Genomic DNA, 23290 nt, shown 5'->3' on the forward strand with positions numbered 1-23290 from the left:
TGAAGTTGATGTATTCGTGTGATGAAACAAAATGTGCTTTACTTTTTACTTTTACTGTCTTAATTAAACATAGATAAAGTTGAATACATCAGTAAATATGCATTGCATTCCTTACTTTCTAATTTTAATATATATTTTTCTTAATATATACTAAATCTTGGGCAAAAAATTAAACCAATATAACATACATATTGAGGTTGATAATAAATTTTAAATAATGTGGAAAACTTATAATGTAATAAGTATGTGGAAAAATGTAGCCAATATATATTCATATTAAGGTTAAGCAAAATTAAACATAAATATTATTGAATACATTGTTGAATATAGAATGTGTTCTTTATTTACAACCCTTAATATATAAAGTCCCAGACGAAAATTGAAATAGAAATAATATGCATAGTGAGATTGAATTTTAAGCAGGAAAAAATAAATAAACTATCAAAATTTAATTAATTATGATTGAAGCAGGTGGGGTTCAAATCACTAAAGAACTGAAATAAACGAATCACAATGGTGAAACATCTTTAAAATTTATTTGGCTATTTAACAAGTTTTGATCTTCTAATGCCATCTTCCTCAGTAGTGGCGATTGAAATTCCAATTGCGTGAATAAATAATAATTTTCGAGCAAAAAACGTCCATTTTTTATTTTATTTTTAACAAATAATTCAAAGTTACCTATTATTTATATTAAGGTCCGTGATTACGGAGTGCATACATGGAGAAGGAAATCCTGGTTAAATGTAATGTAATGTAATTTTAATGTAGTACCGTAATGTATAGTAATGGCATTCCTTATTTTAAAAATAAAAAATAAAATTAAAAAAAACATAATTTTGATTTTAGAAATTGAAATATATGAAGCTCAATTCATTCATTTCTTAATTTGTTTGTTCATATGGTAATGGTTTACTGTAAATTCCAGTTTTGAAAATAATAAAAGTGACATCATCGTAGTTATATCGAAGCATTTGTCGATTCAGAAACCAATCAAGTTCGGCACACGAGCGTGACGTCGCAAAAAAATTTTTACTCGCAATCGAGGTTTTAACTAGTTTTTCGAAGTATTGGGGTATGGGATTCAACTAGTTCGAAGTTTAATCGAAGTTTCCCGATATTAGAGGATTAAACTTTCAACTGCAAATTTGCACCTGACGCCAATGCAAGTAATTACAGTTTCTTAAAAATTACGAGAATTTTTTTTTTTACTTTTTTAACATCACTCGAAATTTTCATTTCTTTAGACATAGGTCTAAAAAATTAAATATTCGCTTCTTTAGCCGTAGTTTACATAGAAAATATCTATTTTAATCTTTAATTTCTCTAATTTTTTTAAAAAAAAAAGATTAAAAACATCTAGGGACAGCGCAATGAAGATAATACTGTCTGGAATTTTTAAATGTCAATTAGAATTGACATTTAATAGTAAAAATAAATAGATACTAGAATGACTTAGAAGTCATTCTATTATTCAGTCAAATATGTCAGTCAAAATATGGCACCTGTTATTCAAATTCAAGTAATGCCTCAAGGATTTTCTCTATTGTTACATTCTAATCCAAGATCCTCATGGTGAAAAAAAGTATCATTCTTCTTACAGATGGATTTGAAGCTTCGTTTTTACTATTACTTTCAGGATAAATCAAAGCGTAACTTAAGAAATAATATGTGGATTTTTATCACATTTCTTTTCACAACAGTTTATGGTGAGAATTATATATATATTTTTTTTAGTTTCTAAAACGTATCTTCATTTCCAAAATTTTAAAAGCTAAGTGAATGAAAATAAACTGTAACTTAAAGTGATTTGGGAAATAAAACAGCTTTACTACATAAAACTGTCTAAAAAAAGTTTAAAAAGAAAAAAAAAATCTTTTTTGAAGAAAAGATTACTAATAAAATAATATTCTTGACTTAGATGCTATACATTAAACGCTCAAACATTAAAAATTGATTTTATTTCTAAAATCCTAATTCCCTTTTTTTTTTCTTAAAAACATTCTTAGCCACATTGAAATTAATTTTTATACAAATTGATCTCTTTCAACATAATTTTTTCTTTATAGGTGTTTGTTTTTTATGTAATAGCATATTACATTGTTTTTTATGTAATAGATAAACAAAAGTTTGTCTTAAAAAATTCAGATAATCCCCTATAGTTCCAAATCAAAACAAACTTTAAGCTGTTCTAAAATTCGATACGAAATTCGAAGCTGAACCTTACAAAATGTTATAAAATGTAACAAAATATTTTTTTTCCTCCTACGGTGAATTAGTAGTTTATGAGCAACTATTGCTAATTTATTTCATTTTAATTTATGAAGATAAGTTTAATTTATAAAATTGCAAAATATTCTAAAAGTTAAAAAACCTACAGTTTAACTTTGAATGAATATAACTATTTAAAAAATATTTTTTTAATGTGACCTCACTTGTTTATCTAACGTAAATAAGTTAGTTAAAAGTAATAAAATAACAGCATAAATGACTAACTTCTATTATATTAGAGAGATTTCGAGATATGTTATGTGCGTTTTCTTTTTTTAATGAAAAATGCTCATCTGTTTTCTGATTCTATTACGAAGAAAAAAATATATAATACACCGTTGCAAGTTAAGAAAAGACCATTGCTGTATAGGATTTAAGTAACCATCCGCAACTGCATATAGCTTCGTTTTATTTCGTTATCAAATTACACAAATATGCTTTCAAAATAATGTAAAAGCTTTTAAAAGTTAATAACGCCAGTCATAAATTAAATTCGCGCTATCTCTTACGATATATATCATAGAATTATTGAAAAAAGGTTATAGTTTCGTAGTCTTACTGCAATGCTAGACTTTGAGACATAATTCGATGAAAAAGGAGAAAATTCGTTCCTAAAATGAAACAACTCTTAACAAATCAAATGCGAGTTAGAAAATTTTAAATTTTGCTTCGCTGTAAAAGAAAATCTTCTGCAAGAAACAATATTTATTATTCCTTCACGAGTTTCTTTAAATAGGAACAGAAAGACGTATATTTGTTACGAACTTTATCAGTCATTTTTATTATTTCTTTTAACTTGTTAATTGATTATTGTTGTCACTAACTGTTATTACTATAGACAAGAAATCAAACAAAAAAGAAGTTGTGCAACATTGTTTCTGTAGTTGGCCTTTATACATTCTCGCTGGAATCTTGGCATCCATTTGGCGTGCACTTAGATACAATCTGTCTATCTCCATAGGGATAATGGCTTTTTCTTATTTTGCAGCAGTGAATAATTATATTGTTCCTTTCAAGCTTCTTGGAACTATTCATTTACAATAAACAAGGCGTCAAAACGTAAATGGTTAAATGAATAAATTTTGAACGAGCAGATAAAAACTTTTTTTTATACTGAACTAGCTGTACCCTGCGTGCGTTGCAACGCTTTCAATTTGAATTTGAATTTTGTATTTAAGTGTGTAAATGACATTTGCGATTATGATTTGAAATGCAAATTTTATTTAATGGTGAAAAAAAGCAGTTAATTCTCTAGGATATCATTAGTGCATTTTCAAACAGACATGTATGGTGATGCACACGGAGCATGAAACATATTTTGGACAATGATCTGAAATAAGACTGGATCTATGGTGACATCAAGAATTTCTGCTGATATCTGATCAGTTTTAGAAGGTGGTTTTTTTTCAATAAGCCAAATTAGAATGTGTGCCTGAGGCAATCCTCGTTTTTGCCATTCAATAGAGTACACCCAACACCGTGTCTCTCTAAAAACATGACGCTTCACAATGAAATCAAGTAAAGATTATCATTTTTGTTTGAACACACGTGCTGTAATATCATGACGATCCGATGATGATTGTCCTGGTAACAAAATATCTCTAATTTCAACCCAAGCAGAATTGCACGTAAATGTAATAAATAAATCTAGGAGCCCATATGCGAGAACATATGTCATTGCATCCTGTGAGTATTCATACATGTGCCTTGGAGTCCAAGGCACATGTATGAATACTCAGACATGTATGAATACTACATTTGCAGGGAGTCCAAGTTTTTCTCCCTGCAAATGTAGTCGGCAATATAATCATTTTCCCCACATCATTAGGATTAACGTTACCATCATTAATTATTGCATCCCGTAAATGAATGCATTCTTCTGAACGTAATTTGGTTTGATTTAATTTAATATACAGTAGGCGTTCAGTTTCAATTTTCGCATACATATCGACAATGTATTGATGAACTAATTGTCGACATTTTAAAGTATGATTATCAGCGTTTTGGCAATCATTAATCTATATGCATAAAAACTTATTGCACTTGCTTTCTTATTGGTTTTCTCGCCTGTTTGCGGACTTCTTAATTTTATGTTAAAATAATATCCCTCCTCTCCTCACCAAAATAAAATAGGATATTGCAATGCATCATATGATCGATACGTTTCTGAGAACTCTTTGAACGTCACGATTTCTGCGATGAAGAACTGTATCGCGGGAGGTAAATTCTTCGCCAACTATAACAATAGCCACTTCATCCAATGTTGGCGCATTGTATTTTTCTTTGTGGTGGCCTACAGGTGTTTTTTCAGCTCTAATAACAACTTTGTAAATATCGGATGACATTTAGTCTAGGGCAATTGTGAACAGCCTAATTAACTGATTATGTTGATCGAAAAATTTTTGTAATACGGTAACAATTTTTCGTTTAGTGCCATTGTTTACCTGACAACGTTGATTGACTTGATCATTTGTGTTATCCATGAAATAAATTTGTAGAAATTTATGATCTGCGTTAGGCATTGAAAGAAGTGATCCTTGCACGATGATAAATTTGGCCTTGCACTTTGAATGTTGGGATGTAATTCTCGTTCAGGATACGTGTAGCACCGAATAAAGTCATTTAGAAACACGAATTGTACCGGCGTATATGCGCCAAAAAATGTTTCGATTGGTTTGTTTGACCTGATACGAAGGTTGATAATGTCTCGGCAGGCGACGTAAAATCTTGTAGTTTCTGTATGCTTCTAGAACAGCAAATTTCAGCTGTTTCATTTTTAAATTTGAGAGCATTACAAAACATACATAATTGATATATTTCTCCGATGATGACACTTGGGGGAAGACTATAGTTTGTTGTCGGATCATAGTGAAATGCACTGAAATTCAAATCAGAGTATTGGCAGCGTCTGAATAGCGAAATGCGTTCTCGGTCGGTTTTCATTCTTGCTTCCCGTTGCTCTGATGTTTCCGACGAACGGGCTTGTGTAGTTCGTAGTTGATTTGTTGACAGTCTTCTTTCCTGTTGCTCAGACGTTTCTAAGGAACGGGCAAAAGCATTCTGTTCTCGATTAGTTTCAAGTCTTTTTCCCGTTGCTCCGATGTTTCTGAAACACGGGTAGTTCTCTTTTTGCGCGCTTGAGATGTCGACCGACTAAGAGCGATTTGCTTAGGCGGCATATTTTTGCAAATATTCTTTCTGACAACGAAAAAGAAATGTAAAAGTTGGCAGTGGTCGCAAATTTGCTAAATCGAAATATCACATACATATTTTAAATAATAAAAAGAGCAATAAAAATGAGATGAATAAGAAATATGAAAATTATAAGATTTAAAACAAAAATCAATTTTATAAATGAAAGAAATAAAATGGATGAATTCGAAAACTTTGCATAAATAAACAAACAAACTAATAGTTTTCAAATGACAACTGTCACAGCACTGAAATCTTCGAAAAGTATATTTAATTTTGCTAACCTAAAATTACGTACTAAATATAAATATTTCTGAAAACGTGCAATTTGAATGAAATTTGCTTTTGTCTTTATATTTATTAAACAGTTTTCACAGTACTGAATCCGTGATACGACCAACAATTAAGAAATCTATTCTCGTTGATTTTACTTGCTTGTGCTCACCTGACATAAAGAAAAGCGCGAATTAAAAATTAAAGTATATGCAATTTACTTTAATTTACTTTTCTAAATGAATAGAGTTATAAGATAGAAAATATCACTGTTGTTATCTTCAAGATATTTGAAAATTGAATCGTTTATAGCAAAATTTAAAACAATGGCTAGCTTTTAACCAATCAGAAAATTCCATTTCGACTTTCACTGATATCGCTGGAACGGTTTATCGCACGGGATAAAAAGTATCCTATGTCCTTCTCCTGGCTCTAAACTACCTCCCTGCCAATTTTCAGCTAAATCGGTTCAGCCGTTCTTGAGTTATAAGTGAAGTAACTAACACGACTTTCTTTTATATATATAGATATTGCGCCATGAGCATGAAAATTTTGATCACATGGTCACAAATTGATAAAAAATCTGAAAGTTGTGTACAGCAAAAAAGAAATGGTTTACTCAGATTACTCGCATGTGAAATTATCAAACTAGGTACTAATCTCAGCCCACTTCAATGTCTTGTGTATTTTACCGATTTACGAGGAATTCAACATTGCGCTACCTTAAAAAATGTCCCACATCAGTAAGGTTACTACTATTTTCTTCCATGTGAGCATTTATTTCTTTGGTTTTAGGAGCACATATTCCATTAGAAGAAAATGGGAACAGCGTGTGTAGCAAGGCTCCTTCAGAAGCATGCATGTTCCAGAACACTATTAAGAAATTTACAGAAACATCTGTTAGTGTAGACGATCTATGCAAGTAAGTGTTTGCACTGAAGAAACATTTTAATTTTAATTGGTTACATTTTTGATTTACGTTATTTTGATATTTTTCTGTGCTTAGCATACATTTTGATGATATTGACACACAATAGATTCAACACCCCAAAAATATATACACAGAATAGAATCAATATCCGCCCAATATAGACGCAGAGTACCTTGTAATTCAGCAGATGTACAGTACTTTGTGATTCCACAGAGTACCTTTCAAAACGATGAAAAATAAAAGATCGCCATGTGAGATTAGGAGAAATATCACTTGAGAACTTTTAGGACTTACATGGTATTTTTTTCAGAACTCTAAAGCAGTAAAAATATGATATTTATTGTTTTGAGACATCAAAATTCACAAAAATTCATCGAAAATTGTATATTTGTCAGTTTTAATATTTTTTAAAAATTTAATTTTTCGGCAGTTGAAGCTTAGGAAAACATATTTGGATGAAGAAAAAAAATTCTACTGACAAAATCTGCACAAAAACAAAAAATTTGATGGAAAATACTACAACCGATAAATGTATACTATTTTACTACCTTTCAAAAACTGCCGATTGCAGAAATGCATTGTTAAAAGTATGCCAGAAAAAAATAAAAGAAAATATGTAAGATTGCATATTTTGTATTTCAATTTCTGATTGGATGACGGCCTACACTAAAAATCAACTATCAGTTTGTTTTTGAAAATGAAATAGAGGAGTAATAGCACATTTAGAATCCCCATCCTATCTCCACCTCTTTGACAATTGAATTCTCTCAACACTTACCAATGGTATTGTCTTTAACGAGCAAAATAAGAACTAGTAAATTTTCAATTGAAATAAAACCAAAAATAAATTGAAAAGATAGACAAAAACATAAGTTGAAAGTATAAACTTGTGTGCCCTTAGAAAAAGATAGTTTCCATATTCCTTTAATTTTAGCTTATTTAAGAATGTATGTGAGTGACACAGTGGTTAGGGTCTCAATCTTTTTTAACTGATTGGACCCGCGATTTATTGCTGCTGGAAACAGACAATTTCTATTCATTTTTTTCATCTTAAAAATATAATTTTTTTTCATTTTAAAAATATTTACATTAAAATTATTCAATTAATTTGCGCTCAAAAATTACAAATTTTGAGTTCTTTTGTTTGATAAATATGAGCTTAAAAAATTAAAATTCTAATTAAGTAAAAATAATCTTGTGAAAATAAAGAGCCTTTTTAATTGTTTTAAATTCTAATTTAAAAAATAACTTGAATAATTTATTTTTCAAATAAAAGTGAGAGAAGCTGATTTAATTAAAATGAACTTTAAGCAAAATTATATTTTAATTATAATAATACTAAATTGCATAAAACTGTTCTAAAATTTTTACGAAATCATTACGAAAGAAAAAAAAATATTAATAAAGAAAAAAAAAATTTCAAGAAAAAATTCTCATGATTAGTTTTTTTTTCATTAATTGTTTTAAAAAAAATTTCATTATTTAAGTGAAAACATTATTTTTTGGTTGAACATTTAAATTTAGAAATGAATTTTCTCAAATAATCCAATCGCTTCAACCATTCCCCATTCAACCACCCAATCATACCATTCACCCACCCCCATATTCAAAATATGAGAATAAGCAATTTCTTAAATTAAAGAAATTCTTTAAATAAAATTTAGATTATTCAATTTAGAGAAAAAAAATTCTTCTTCAACAGGAATAGAATCTGAAAAATACCTGCCACGATTTGAATTCAATTGAATGCAGAGTTTCATGGCGCAGATTTCAACTTAGGCCTACATGCCACGAAGTAGATTTCCGAAACAACTTCGCAACTCATTAAAATCGCAAAGAAAGTATCGTTTATTTAATGTTAATTATATTAAAACTTTTTGGGGAGTCATATCCTTAAATTATGCTATGAGGAAAGCTATATTCACAATCAAATAAAGGTGAAACAGTATTCAATATACTTCATGATTTTTTTTTTGTGATAAAAATTGTTAAATTCGTCCGACACAAAAATCTTCTTTAATTTCATTTATGTTTTTTTAATGGTATTTTGGAGCAGAAATTTTTACATTTTTGGAGCAGAATTTCTCCCAAAATAAAATTGCAATTAGAAAAAAAAAACTTAATGCAGCAGAATAATTTAGAATAGTGTTAAGTTACTTGAGATTATTATTTTGAACTTTAAAAACAAATTTCGCATAATTATCGAAAACAAATGCTGAATTATAATGAGTGAAACTCAAAAGTATTGCCAGGAAACATTTATGCTTTAGAGCTATTGTGGCCCTGTTTGGGCCTATTGCGTGCATACACGCACACCTTGGATTTGTTTTCCGTTTCAAACTGGTGTGCTCCTGCTATGCTTTTTTGAACTCATTGATGATGAAAGGCCACATTGAAACAAATCTAGACCAATGGGTGAGTAAAAACTTTCCTTTAGTGTTTTTCAGAAGTATCAATATGATTTAATGCATAACTTTAAGTGTACATTCACTTTTATCTTTGTGAACATTGTTTACCCCTGATATGATTCCAGCTCCATAGCTACAACCCACCAACAACAAGCGAACCTTTTAGAACGTTCCACTATTAGGCTTTCCTTTTAAAAATGGGATGAATGGCCTAGCAGCTGTTATGTTATTCTTTGATTAATGGCAAGTATTTTCTCCCAGCGAGGGAGAAGCTAGCTATTTTTTTTGTCACACCAGCAACTGCATTGCAGTTCTCGCACATACATTTGGCTTTTGTCTAGTTATATATTAATTGTAAATAATACACCATTTGATATTTGTATGCATTGTAAAATAAATCTTTTTGTTGCAGTGAATTGGTTAATCTTCATCACTGCATGTCGAATTTCTTTGAAAGCTGCGATACTGATAAAAACCAAGTTCCATTCCGATCAGTTTTCGATTCAGGAATGATTCTGATGGTTTGCAAGAATAATTCTGCCATTCACAAAAGTAATTCTAATTAGAATAGAAAAAAAAATTATTTTAATATTTCAAAGAACTTCAAATTAGGAAGTAACTTCGATCCAACAATAAATAAAAAAATCTGACTTTCCAATAATAAATCAAAGTATTAATAGCCAGGGTCTGAAAATTTGAATACTGAAGTGACTAAAGAAAAGATAGAAATTGTATAATATGAATATTTGAAGTGTTTTCTATCTACTCAGAGGTGAGTCAAAGCTTCAAAATTGAATTAATTAAGGGGTAAAAAGGTCATAAAGTATAAACACTGCAAATCAATTTTTCTTTACATCTTGACAAGTATATATATATATATATAGCATGGAATTACCTTAGAATAAATGAATTTTATAATTGTGTGCAAAAAGTGTTCAATTCGCTTAAAAATTTCTTGAGATATATTGAAATAAGCAAAAGGTAAATTTAAAATGTCCAAGATTGCGGCCCCTCCCTATATTTTGGTGGTCAGAAATACGAATCCGTCGAAAACAAAGTTTGTTTATTCAGACAAAGTATATTTTTGCCTCTGATTTCATAACTTAAATATTCTCATTTATTTTTTAGCACATAAAGATTTCTCCCCCTCGAACCATTAAGAATAAGTCCCAGAACGTGGAGATCAAAGGAGGTCAGAGGTGGTCATTCAAAATTTTTTTTTAGCACTGGTCATTGAAACGATAAAATAAGTTAAAAGCACATAAACACGCATTTCCATTTCAAAGAGAAAAATAAAACTTTTTTTAAAAATATTTCTTTTATAAATAATGTTTCCTTTTCTTCTTTAAAAACATATTAAATTTAAAATAAAATATAAACTATAGACAGATAGATGTACTATAAGGGCGTTATTTGAAAATATTTGCCTCTAATTTAAATACAATGAAAATCAAGGCCATAATCATTGCATATATAAACAATAGGATTGTTGTCAATTGTTGTTTTCTGCCATCTAGCAGCATGTTTTTGTTATTAAAAGAACAGCGAGAATCTTATCGCAATAATTTAGTAAAGCACAGAACTAGACAGAAAAAAATTTTTTTCTTCGTTATTCCTTTTTATACCGGACAGCGTGAACGTTGTCTTATCTAAATCTATAGTGGAAATAAAGATATACGTGTAGTAGGAAACTTTCTCTCATAAGATACTCTTCCAATANCCTTTAATCGAAAACAAAAATCTATTTATAACTTTTTATTCTAATTTTCCAACGGCTAAATGTTTCGGTTGCATGGTTATAATAATTCACATAAATTTGTTGGCGACTCGTGATCGCCAAGGTGTTCTTTTTAACCCATGTGGATATGCTAGTTGGCTTTGTTTTTGGCTATGATATATTATGATAAATCGCCAAATTTTGGATCTCCTACCCATACTCTTTCTCTGTCCGTTGAGAATAAATATATTCACTTTGAATTTCTAAATTGGTGAGACTGGGACCCCTTCTGGGGGTCCTCCCCAGTCTTTATTTTATAACCGTCAGAAATGTTGTTCTGCCTTTATGATCTCTCAATAGAGAGTATTATTAATTTCATCCCTTTAAGGGATTTCTTATTTTATTGATGAAGTGGCCACTATCGAAATCTTAAGTTATGATTAATAAAACCTAAATTTACATAAAAAAAAAAAAAAAAAAAAGAAGGAAAAAAAGAACAAAAAGAAAAGAAAATAAATATGTGTATGCCAATTCTGGCATCACACCCCCTAAGAGAAGAAACTTAAGATATTCATATTGGAACCAAACCAAAATTAGAAAAAAAAGCGTAATTCCGGATATAATCGAATTATTTCTAAATACTCTATACCTTATTGGACTGCATAGTGTAGTCCAGTTCCGTTCTCCTAGCCCTACCTTAAAGGCCAGAGTAATTATAATAGTGAAACGGAACTAGATTTTTGATTTTTAAACATAGAAGGGTACCTAATTGTAGAATATTTAATGCATTGATGGTGGTGTTTTGATCGATAACCATGATATATTGCAAACACTGATATAGAAAAATACAAATTATTCGACTATGCAAACGTTTTAACCGAAAAATTTCTATTAGAAAAGTAAGAATTTGTATAAAACTAGCATTAGTAATTACGTTATAAAAATATCATATCATGTTCCCTCCAACTTGTTACTTTTTTTAAAATTGAGCATATATGTATAAAATGAGCTATTTTGAGCTATTTAATCAATATTTGTGAATAATTGAGTAAATTATTCTAATTAATTGTAATCATTATCATGTTAAGAAATTATTTAGCTATGATAATGGTTTATTCATAATAAGTGATATTATTCTCTACAAATTATTATTTTTCTTTACAAAATCTCAATTTGTCACAAATAGGCAGTTTTCAACCAGTTCACTTTAATTTAATCATTTTGCTACAGTTGACTAAGTAAGATTTCATATATAAAGTGCATAAAATACAGTGTAATTTAGAAAAATACCATATTAGGTTCCCTCCAACTTTTTATTATTTTTTAAATTAAGCATATATCTATAAAATGAGCTATTTTGACTACATATATATTTAAACAATATTTGCGAATAATTGAGTAAATTATTCTAATTAATTGTAATCATTCTCATGTTAAGAAATTATATGGCTATGATAATGGTTTATTCATAATAAGTGATATTATTCTTTACAAATTATTTTTTTTACAAAATCTAAGTTTGTCACAAATAGGCAGTTTTCTACCAGTTCACTTTAATTTAATCGTTTTGCTACAGTTAACTATGTAAGGTTTCATATATAAAGTGTATTAAATACAGTAGATACAGTAGTAATGCAGTAGAAAAATATCTGATCAAGGTGTGCTCCAGCAAAGAGTTCATTTGACCCAGTATTAAAATAATTATCTCTACAATAGTCATATATGTGTTGAAACAAAATAAAGGTTAAATAGAATTAATAAATAAAAAATGTGTTAACTTTTTTTTACTTCGGTTTAAATTAATTACGGAAAATAATATTGAAATAAATATTCCCGTAGTATACGAAAGAAATATTTCCATATATATTGTGATGCCAGAATTTGGAATTACATATTTATTTCCTATCTTTTTAAAATATCCTTCATTACTTAAGCTTATTTTTATTAATAGAATTATTTTTAAAATAAATCAAAAACTTAATCTTTTTAAACGAACATAAAATATTTATTTCTTCTCTTCCAGATCAATGTAACGGATACTTTCTTTTTATTTCATTATTATGCAGACATATAAATTCACTGTCGCCTCTAATCGAAAACAAAAATCTATTTATAACTTTTTATTCTAATTTTCCAACGGCTAAATGTTTNTTTCAAAAGCGGTGAAGCACAGTTCAGTCAACACCATTTATTGATAAAAAAAGTTCCGAAAAGAATGCAAAATTAGTGTCTAAAGCTCAAACAATACAAGGCTTAAACGAGAAAAAAATAGAGTCTTTTTGAATAAATTTTGATCTAATGATCGGATTGTTTCTCATACTTTCCCCAGGAGGCATTTTTGGAGGTTCGAGGGAGTTACAACAATTTTGATAATGAGTAAGGGAAAATGATGTTTTAAGTTGCGAACTTACTTCCTGTGAATAAATATAAAATTTTAAAATAGTCGAAATTTTTGATTTGTAATGTATATAAAATTTAAATCATTTTCAAATTTAATTTTACAAGGCGAAATACTAAATTTGAACAAAATTGGTCGAATAGTATTGCCTTGTATCCTGAGAAATTAAATTTCAGTACCTGATTTTTTTAATCGAATTTTCAGATCGAGATTTAAATGTTTTTGTCGTAGTTGCTAAAACCAGATTATAAATACTTATCAAAAACATATTAATGATTTATTGATATTAATGATATCATTTTGGATGAATTTATAACTTTTCAAAATTTTATTTAAACAAGAAATGAATATTCAATTTATATGTATAGAGAGCTAGATATGTACATTAGATATTGAACTATATATATATATATAGTTCAATATCTAATGTACATATCTAGCTCTCTATACATATAAATTGAATATTCATTTCTTGTTTAAATAAAATTTTGAAAAGTTATAAATTCATCCAAAATGATATCATTAATATCAATAAATCATTAATATGTTTTTGATAAGTATTTATAATCTGGTTTTAGCAACTACGACAAAAACATTTAAATCTCGATCTGAAAATTCGATTAAAAAAATCAGGTACTGAAATTTAATTTCTCAGGATACAAGGCAATACTATTCGACCAATTTTGTTCAAATTTAGTATTTCGCCTTGTAAAATTAAATTTGAAAATGATTTAAATTTTATATACATTACAAATCAAAAATTTCGACTATTTTAAAATTTTATATTTATTCACAGGAAGTAAGTTCGCAACTTAAAACATCATTTTCCCTTACTCATTATCAAAATTGTTGTAACTCCCTCGAACCTCCAAAAATGCCTCCTGGGGAAAGTATGAGAAACAATCCGATCATTAGATCAAAATTTATTCAAAAAGACTCTATTTTTTTCTCGTTTAAGCCTTGTATTGTTTGAGCTTTAGACACTAATTTTGCATTCTTTTCGGAACTTTTTTTATCAATAAATGGTGTTGACTGAACTGTGCTTCACCGCTTTTGAAACAACACAACTAAATGTACTGTTTAACTTTCCTTAGCTTTTACTGACAATGCGAAGTGCATTAGCAATACTGTCAAGAAAATGGGTGAAAATGGTTTCTGCAGAAATCATCTCACTGCTCTAGCTGAAGAAACTCCAGATATCCAAGATAAAGTAATGAGTTTCGTCACAGACGAGCACATGGGGAAGTGTTTGTAAGTTACAATTAAAACTACTTGTTAAAACTGTAGGCAAAGATCCAACACATTGATGCCAATGCAAATTATTATTATACTGAAGAAATAGAAAAACGCTATCAATCACTTTGTCAAATCAATAGCTGACAATTCACGAAAAAAGTACAAAACACAAGTAGGGGTGAGTTGGACAAAACGGGATGCCATTATTGTTTTTATTTACTGCGGAATATCTGTTAAGGAAAACCATGCATTATTTTTTCTGTAACTACAACATTTATTGAAGCACATAAAAAACATATTTTAAACTAATTTTAATGACTATGAAATAGAAAAAAAATTTTATTTGCAAACTCTTACATATCCCGTTTTAGCATACCTGGGTTGGATAAGACGGGATAGGGTTTACAATGTTAAATTTTTTGCACAAAACTAAGTGAGAAGTATAATTAACTGACAGAGAACTGCAAAGCAATATTTCTATAAATTATATTAATGGGATTTTACCGTTCTAACACTTTTATATGATTGTTGTTTTATAAGTAAGTACACAAAAAATATGATGCTACATTTGTTTTTAAAGACTATGAGTTTTCAAACATTAAGGCTTATTTCCGCAATTTTCGTTGTCGAGATGTGCCTTGTGCTCTTAAGAGAAATTTCTTAGCAGCCTTTTCTTCAATTCTCTTGGTTCTTTCTTGTAGTTTAATCATGTTTTCCCTTTCTTCCATTTCTAATTCACGCCATTGATGTCGCAACATTCCTGAAAGACTCTTTAATAATCTAGTATTTAAATTCTTCAGTAAACAATGAGAAGAATTCTTTTTAGAATTGAATGTAGATTGAATTGAGCAATCCAGAAAATTAAGAAGTTTATATGTAAAAAAGCTCAAGTCTTCATCAGAGAAATTCATTACAATTAGTTCTAAAGAAAGATGTGAAATCCTAGAGTCGAAAATAAAATTCTTAATAATAAACGTTAATAAACAAGTTTTGCATTACTATATAAAGAGACTAAATGTTTCTAAAATATATATAGCTAATATAAATAAGTCTAGGCCTACATTAATATATGGCAATTTTAAAAGGTAATAATCCAACAAATAAATAGGTGGATAAAAAGGGACATAAAAAACTCTATCCCGTTTTATCCAACTCATAAGTGTCCCGTTTTGTCCGACTCCGACACTTCTTGAAACAAACATGGCTGCTGCCTAAATGTGAAACGAAAATTAGTTAGACTGCACATAAAAATATTGGTAAATGAATGGTTAATCAAATTTAATACGCAGCGGAATTTTATTCCCATATATGTAGGCAGTACAATGTAAAAAACAAGGCACGTAAATGTAGAAAATGGCAAGAAAATAGAATAAAAAAATTCTGAGACCTACAACTTTCTATCAAATAGTGATTTCGAGATGGGACGCACCGAGAATGTTATAATCACGGTCGAATAACACGCTTCTGTCCTTATCCACTATATAGCTGCAATAGTCTGGTCCCTAGGCGACGTATCCCGTTTTGTCCGACTATCCCGTTTTATCCAACTCTCCCCTACGAAGAAACAAAACTTGCAGAATAGTATCCTGGAACCCCCTTTCAACTCCTTTTAGTTTTCATCGGCGAGCAAACAGGTTTGGTGTTTTGTACATTTACCTATCTCAACAGTGATTCGTCTGATTTTGATGGCTTTCCTTTTTAGTAATTGACTTCCTTTTGATAGATATTTCATCTTATATAAAAATAAAAGAAATTACGCTTTACAATACATTTACATTTACACTGGCCTATTTATATAAAGAATGGTAGGGAGTAATACTAGGTTTCTAAGATTCGAAGGCCTGTTGAAGTTGTTCTATTCTACCAAGCAACTGTCTGGTTTAAATAAGATATTTATTGTTTAGTTTCAATCAATATGTCCTTCTTGAAAAGTCTAAGATGTACATTTGTTTTTATAAATGAATTTTTTAATCCACATGGTTTGAATAATATATCCTTCCGGAAAAGTCAGATGTACTGCATTTTTTTAAAAACGACTTTTTCTTTTCTTAAAAAAAGTCAAACCACTACAAACCGGGTATACATGTTAACTCAGTGTGAAATTTATAAATACCAGAATTTCAGTGAAAAAGAAGCAGACTTATCTATTTTATATGACAACTTAATTAAATTATGTATGTAATTTACAAATAATACAATAAAGGCTGTACTCAAGGGAGAGGGCAGAGACAATTGTCAGCCCGGAACGACTGAGGACATATACAAAAAATATATAGTGCTCAGTAATGTTTCTTTAAACGAAACTGACCGAGAAAATTTTAATTCACAATTGTGCAAAAAGGTCTTTCAAAAAATGTAGAAAAAATGAAAATAAGGCTTTTTGTGCTTTGAGAATAGGGCACGCAGTAAATTTTATCGTGACGCCCGTTAAACCTTTCTTCTGTCTGCGATATCTTCAGCTACCCAGCTATCTTCATGATACCCAGCAAAAACGCACACATCAAGGTAGGGAGCGCCTGACCGGTTAGTATCCAGTTTTTCTCCGCGAGCAGAGGTTATCGAAACGAAACAGAACATTGTACTTTTCAGACTCAATCCTTATTGTATGTTAGACTATGAATCTTGAGTAAATGTAAAATAAGCTGGACTTAAAAAAATTTTGCAACTGAAACAGAAAATTAGAGATTTGACATAGTAAAACAAACATATTCACATAGATGCTATGAATTAATCAACAATAACACATCAATATGGAAAGTCCTTCTTTTTGATTAGTTAAGTGTAATTCAAAGTTTGTTCGCTAGTAAAAAAAAAATTAAGTTCGCCAAAATCGAAGTACTCGGTTTTATCCCACTCTTCCTTATCTTATGTTCAAATACATAACTTAATAGATTTACATTTTATGCTTTGAATTTATAGCCTTCGCTAAGGACGCTGGACACCCGTTCGTGAGAAAGGGAGTTCGAACTAAGCCGGTCAAAGATTCCTCGTGTTAAAAATGGTCAGTGGTGCATGTTAAATTTGTCGGGTCTATGTTTCCATAACAAATTAAACCTCTGCGGGTACTGCATTGGAGATTGGTCGTTCTTTAGTTCAGTTCAAAATTACGATCTGTGGATGAATCAATGGATGTGTGAATGAGTTAAGCGGGTGTGACGTATGGGTGTGGCAGAAATCGAATTCTTGGCCATTGATGGTGCCATTGGAAAACAAAAACTATCACATACCCTTTAGTCTTAATGGCGGGTGACAACAACAACAAAGATTTAAAAATTAGCATTACAACATGCGGTAATATTTCATACAGACCATAAGTGTTTTCTTACAATGTGCAGTATTTATAAATTTCTCTTTAAGTATTTTTAATGCTTTTTAGGGAAATGGTATTTGAAATTGGATGTATAGCTACTGAACTATCTGAATCATGTACTCCTGAAGCAAAGCATCTGTTTATATGGTTCGTAGACTTAAGCAGAGTGTCAAAAAGTGTGTGTTCCGAGGAATATGAAGCAAAAATTGATGAATTTGTGGAGCTTATGAAGTTTGACCTGAAGCATTAAATATTTCTTTTAAAGTTTAACAGTTTTTTTTCGTAAATACATATATATTTTTTTAAATTTCTGAAATGATATTTTAAATCATCATTTTTGGCATCTTTACGTGCATATCAGCATTTTGTATTGATATTAAAAATGCTACATTATTGTCGAATTCGTAGTAATTTCATTGGCCATAGTTCACATTGTGTTTAAAAATATGATGAGTACTAACCATGCAAGTTGTTCTCCCTTACTATACTTTATCTTCCTTTAATTTATTTAACCTTTTAGTATTTACTTAGCAATCTTCAATGCATTTAAAAAAATTAAAGTTAAAAAGAAGTGTCATACATTAGGTGTCATCAGCTAATACTAAATGTTGAAGAATCATCAGAATCTGATGAATCAAAAGGCAGTGTTGATATTATCAAGACCAATTTGATTGCCAGGAAGCTTTTAAATTAACTTTCAAATCCTCTAAGTTATACCAATGTTTAAAAAATTCTGAGATCTTTTTAATCCCGTCGTGCTCTGTGCGGAAATTCTAAAATATACGTGTGCCATATTTGTAGACTTTTCTATTAAAAACGCAGTTAAAAAAATCCAACAGGATTAATAATTTAAATTTAAATAACTATTTGTTTCATTTTCTCAAATTTTTATTTATTTTATTTTTTAGAAATTCATAATATTTTTTAAAAATTAAAAACTGGCTGCCACTGACCTAATATATCACTTTGTGTCCATAACACCAATTTTTAAAGATTTGCTTAACAATTAGGGTCAGAAAAAAAATAAACTGGAGCAAGTGTAAATAACACTTAATGTTATCTAAAAAAATAATAGGACTGTATGATTTTTTTAACTCAGTTATGTGCGTTTTAAGTTCGCAGGCGTAATATTCGTAATATTTTGTTATGCTTACTGTTACTCACTCCTAGTCAGTTTACTTCTTTCTTTTTCATTTCTATTTTTTGCTTTTCTTTCTTTTAGCTGACAATAACTGATCAACCTGTATAAGTTATGGGATCGCAGTGTGATTTAAAGTGCTGTAAGATATAATATTTTAATTTATTGTATTGACATACAGATTTCTCGTTTGTAAAATGCTAAAACAAGGACTAGTTAGTTCATTATATTAAAAACTTAACTTCAAGAAAGGCGTGGTCTCACTTTTTTAAAACGTGCCTGATTTAATATTCTTTGTCAAATTTGGCAGTTGCATCTCCTACAAATAAAAAAAGTTGCAGAGCCTTAAAATCTTGATCAAATGATCGGATTTTCTAATCCTGGGATTCGATCTTGACGGTTTGAAAGCCTAATCTTAATTTATTATAAACTACTGCATTTGATATCTGAAGTTACTTAGTCAAATGCAAAAACTTACGTTCTTAGAATTAATGAATATTTAACTTTCTCAAAAATCGCTGATTTCCATTCGTTATTTTTATTTCTGTTTCATGATCGTCGCTGAACAACCGACCTAATTTTCGGTTCATGACGACCAACGTTTGCTTTCGTGACGGACTTTTTTGATAACCTATATTTGCGTTACATGGAGAAGAAAAACACGAAAACCTTCTGTGGTTAACCTGACGGCACGAAAATTTTAACCCACTACCCGTCTACCACTGAGAATATTTTACGTTAGCACTGTGGTCGGTACGAGCTGTGTGTGTGGAACTCGTTTCAACCAACTATCGCTGAGATTCGAACCCGGTTTATCTCATTGAGAGGTGAGCGCTCTATCCCCTGAGCCACCACGGCTTCGAAACTTTATGGTGAAATGGGTAAAATGAGAAATGAACATTAGGAACCCCAATCCTCTGGCCGATCACCAGGGAAGAGTAACAGATGGAACATCAACTTTTAATCTCGGCTTACATTACAGAAAACTAAACAATAATTTTAGAATTTTTTAACTAAAAGAAAATATCTAGCATACTAGAAAAAAAGAAAAGATGGTATAAAATTTAGCCTGGATTGAATATTCTTAATTTGAGTGTACCAATTTTTATAATCAATAGCATATAACATTTAAATGTAATATACTATGTGATAATGAATATCAAAGACTATGACTTTGATAGTGAATATCAAAGTAATAGTTTTTCAACTTAAGTACCTAAACAGCTACTATAGCACAATCATTTTCATAGAAAAGAAATAATAGAAAATCAGGTCATGTGTCAACAACTTATGACAATTCACCAATTCACAAAAAATACATAAATTAATTAAATTAAAAACTTATTGATTACTTACTAATCTTCCAGTTTATATCTGCCTCACAAGATTTTGAATTATTTTGTTAAAAATTCCACAACAGACGATTTCTGATGGCAGACGATTTCTGAAATTCCATTTTACTTCTCTTTAGTACCAGAAAAAATACATCACGAGAAATAATTTTAAAAAAATGTCAACAAATCTCACTTTATGAATTGAATTTTGTTCCACTTGATAATCATGACTTTAGAGCCATCATATTCTAATAGAGAATCAGGAATAAAAATTTAGCTATATTTCGAATTAACTAATAACCAATTGACTTTTGGGAGACAACCATTTTGAACAACGATTTTTAGAAATCGAACTACAAATGAAACTTAAAGCTTATTGATTAGTATTATAATGCTTTCATTCATAATGCCTTATACTAGAACCAACAAACTTATGAAAATTCGTAAACAACTATACCACAGCAGACGTAATGTGAAGAATCAATTCACTTCTCTTCTCTTCGAGAGAAGAAGAAAAAAATAGTTTTCGCCTGGTTTTATTTGCATTTAATATCAGTGAAAGCGGTCTGGTTATTTTTTTATACTCGCAATCAAAAGATTAAAAAAATGGGATGCGATAAAAAATACAGTAGGAAGAATCATGTATCATACAGGAAAAAGTCAAACGATATCTCAAGAGAGTTTCAATTAATTAAATAAATAAATTTCAATCTTAAAAAGAAAATTAAAAAATACTGGATCTTTAATTTGTTTAACTTATTGCTGGCTCTGAACAAAAAAAATTTACATTTAATCATTGGTTTAAGTCCGTTAATACTCAAATATTTACAAAGTAAGCAAGCTAGACAAGGTAATGCGCATTAAGAAGTATGACGTATTTCACTTAAAATGAAAAGTAACATAGTCTTTTCAAATTTTTGAAAATAAAATTGTGCAATTTGCAATTTAACACTCCTTTTAAATCAATTTTTTTTTACTAGATTTAAACAATATTAATTTTGACATGCAAAATTTTTTATGCTTATTTTTTTAGATACATGGATATTTTTCGTAAATGTGTTATTCATCGATATTTATTTTTTTATGAAATAGGTTTTAAAGAATTTTCAAACTGGAAAAAGTTGCTATTATTTGTATAATTACAAAGCTCCTTTCGGTTGATTTAAAATAGATTCCATTACAATTTATTATGAAATCTTAATAAATTGTATTTAGAAATTCAATAAATTGTATTAGATATTCAATAAAAAACACTGTAAGGGAAAATATCTGGTAGATTAAATAAACCCGGAATCAGGCATTTTTGACTAAATTTATACTGCCACTTATTAGAAAACACATCAAAATATAGTTGACTTGCTATTTGGAAACGAATAAAAAAGGGAGAAGCCTATTTGGTTGTCTATGGAGGGAGTTTTTAAAAATTCGATTAGTAAAATTATGATTTTTAAGAACACAATTTAATTCTGTAGTTTAAATTTCCTGAAGATTTACTTTAGATGAGTTTAATACCTTTGATTAAGCCTCTTTATAGTCTCTTTGATTAAGTCTTTTTCATTGATTTCAATTGTAAAAATAGGTTTTAAAACACTTTAAAAAAATGTCAAGCCTTTTTCTTTTCTTTTAATGGAGTACTTGCAATCCTAGAAGAAAATACTGATGAGATCAAATGATTGTGTCTAATTACGTGGTTGTGCAGGGCGTGTTACCTTTACAGCTATTAATCTCGTTTTATTATACCGCCGGATTAATTTTATTATTATCTTCAATTCGATACCTGCAAGTGACGTCACTCGCATATGTTGAATCTGATTGGCATTACTGATACGTGCCATAAGCAAATACCCCAATTTACCCACGTGTGACGTGCTGGAGGCATCCGTTCGGCACTGCCAGATAAAATATAGACCTTTTTAGTTGCCATGAATGTTGTTCAAAGTACTCCTAATTAAAATTCCTGAAAGAGAATCCAATAGCAAACGACTGGCACTTGAAATTTTTTTCCCTATTAACTCTACTCAACTCAATTAATTTGTGATAAAATCCAAATATGTGTTCTTTAGTTTTAGAACTTCTGTATATTCAGGATTGGTCATAATATTAATTCGTCGTTATAAATGAGTATTTCAGCTGAATAATATTTTTATTTTCCATTAATTCTATGTACTACAGAACTAAAATATTATTCGATATATTATTATATTATTTCTATATACAACCTGTTCTTATAATTTTCCTTCAAAAAAAATCTTTATCTCCAAAATAAAGTTTTTCTTCCCGTTAAATAATCTTTATTTTTGGTGCTGAAAGATCTATTTTATTATAGACTAGCCGCCAAAGGCGCCCAGCTGTTCGCCAAGCTAAAGGTTTTCACAAATAAAGTTTTTTAAAACATAGCCGGAAATCTGAAGATTAGTGGACAATTAAAGTGTTCCTGTCCAGCAATTTTGTCTTCATATCCAGTTCTGCTGCAGATGTGTTATAGCTCTTGAGGATGTTTGAAATTATATAGCTACAACGCTTAAGAAAAAAAAAACTAAAATGCTAAATACATGAAAAGAACACGAAAACGAATAAATTTTTTATGGTATCAATTTCTATTTCTATATAATTTTTTATGGTATCAAATTCTATTTCTATATCTGTTACGTCAAGCACTCAGGTATTATAATTTGATCTAGTTGTGCTTGTATAATTTTGATCTAGTTGCGCTTTCTACGTCATTTTGTTAACATCGTTTGGTTTGTTATTTAACATCGTTTGGTTTGTTATTTCTAAGTTAACTTTCAAAAAATTGGCTGGCATCAGCATTTTTATTCTTTAAGTTGTTTATTTTTTCTTTTGGAATTCGTTCCTTTTTAGCGAAATGTTTTTCAACCTAATCGAATTCTTTGCCGACTGTTCTCTGTATATATAAAGAAAATAAAGTAAATATTTTTAAAGTGTTGTGAAAAGAATTTTTAGTTGTACAAAGTACTACAATATCGCTATAAAAATTATCGTCTTCGCTTAAGAAAAAAAAAAAAGAGCGTGGAAAGAAGAAGAAAAACTTATTATAACAATTATGAACAGCGACAAATAT

At 29.4% G+C, this 23290-nt stretch overlaps 1 protein-coding gene across 1 annotated transcript; it reads left to right on the top strand.

Annotated features, from left to right (window-relative positions):
- The first annotated feature begins 1549 nt into the window (after nt 1-1549).
- On the top strand, nt 1550-18137 carry LOC107454633 (uncharacterized). Its single transcript, XM_016071880.3, has 5 exons — nt 1550-1709; nt 6532-6658; nt 9488-9627; nt 14285-14441; nt 17803-18137. The coding sequence occupies exons 1-5, from the start codon at nt 1604-1606 to the stop codon at nt 17984-17986; spliced, it is 714 nt and encodes a 237-aa protein (XP_015927366.1). The 5' UTR covers nt 1550-1603; the 3' UTR covers nt 17987-18137.
- Nucleotides 18138-23290: the final 5153 nt, after the last annotated feature.

This window comes from Parasteatoda tepidariorum, chromosome 1 (genome assembly GCF_043381705.1).
Source record: "Parasteatoda tepidariorum isolate YZ-2023 chromosome 1, CAS_Ptep_4.0, whole genome shotgun sequence".
In the NCBI taxonomy this organism is placed as follows: domain Eukaryota; kingdom Metazoa; phylum Arthropoda; class Arachnida; order Araneae; family Theridiidae; genus Parasteatoda; species Parasteatoda tepidariorum.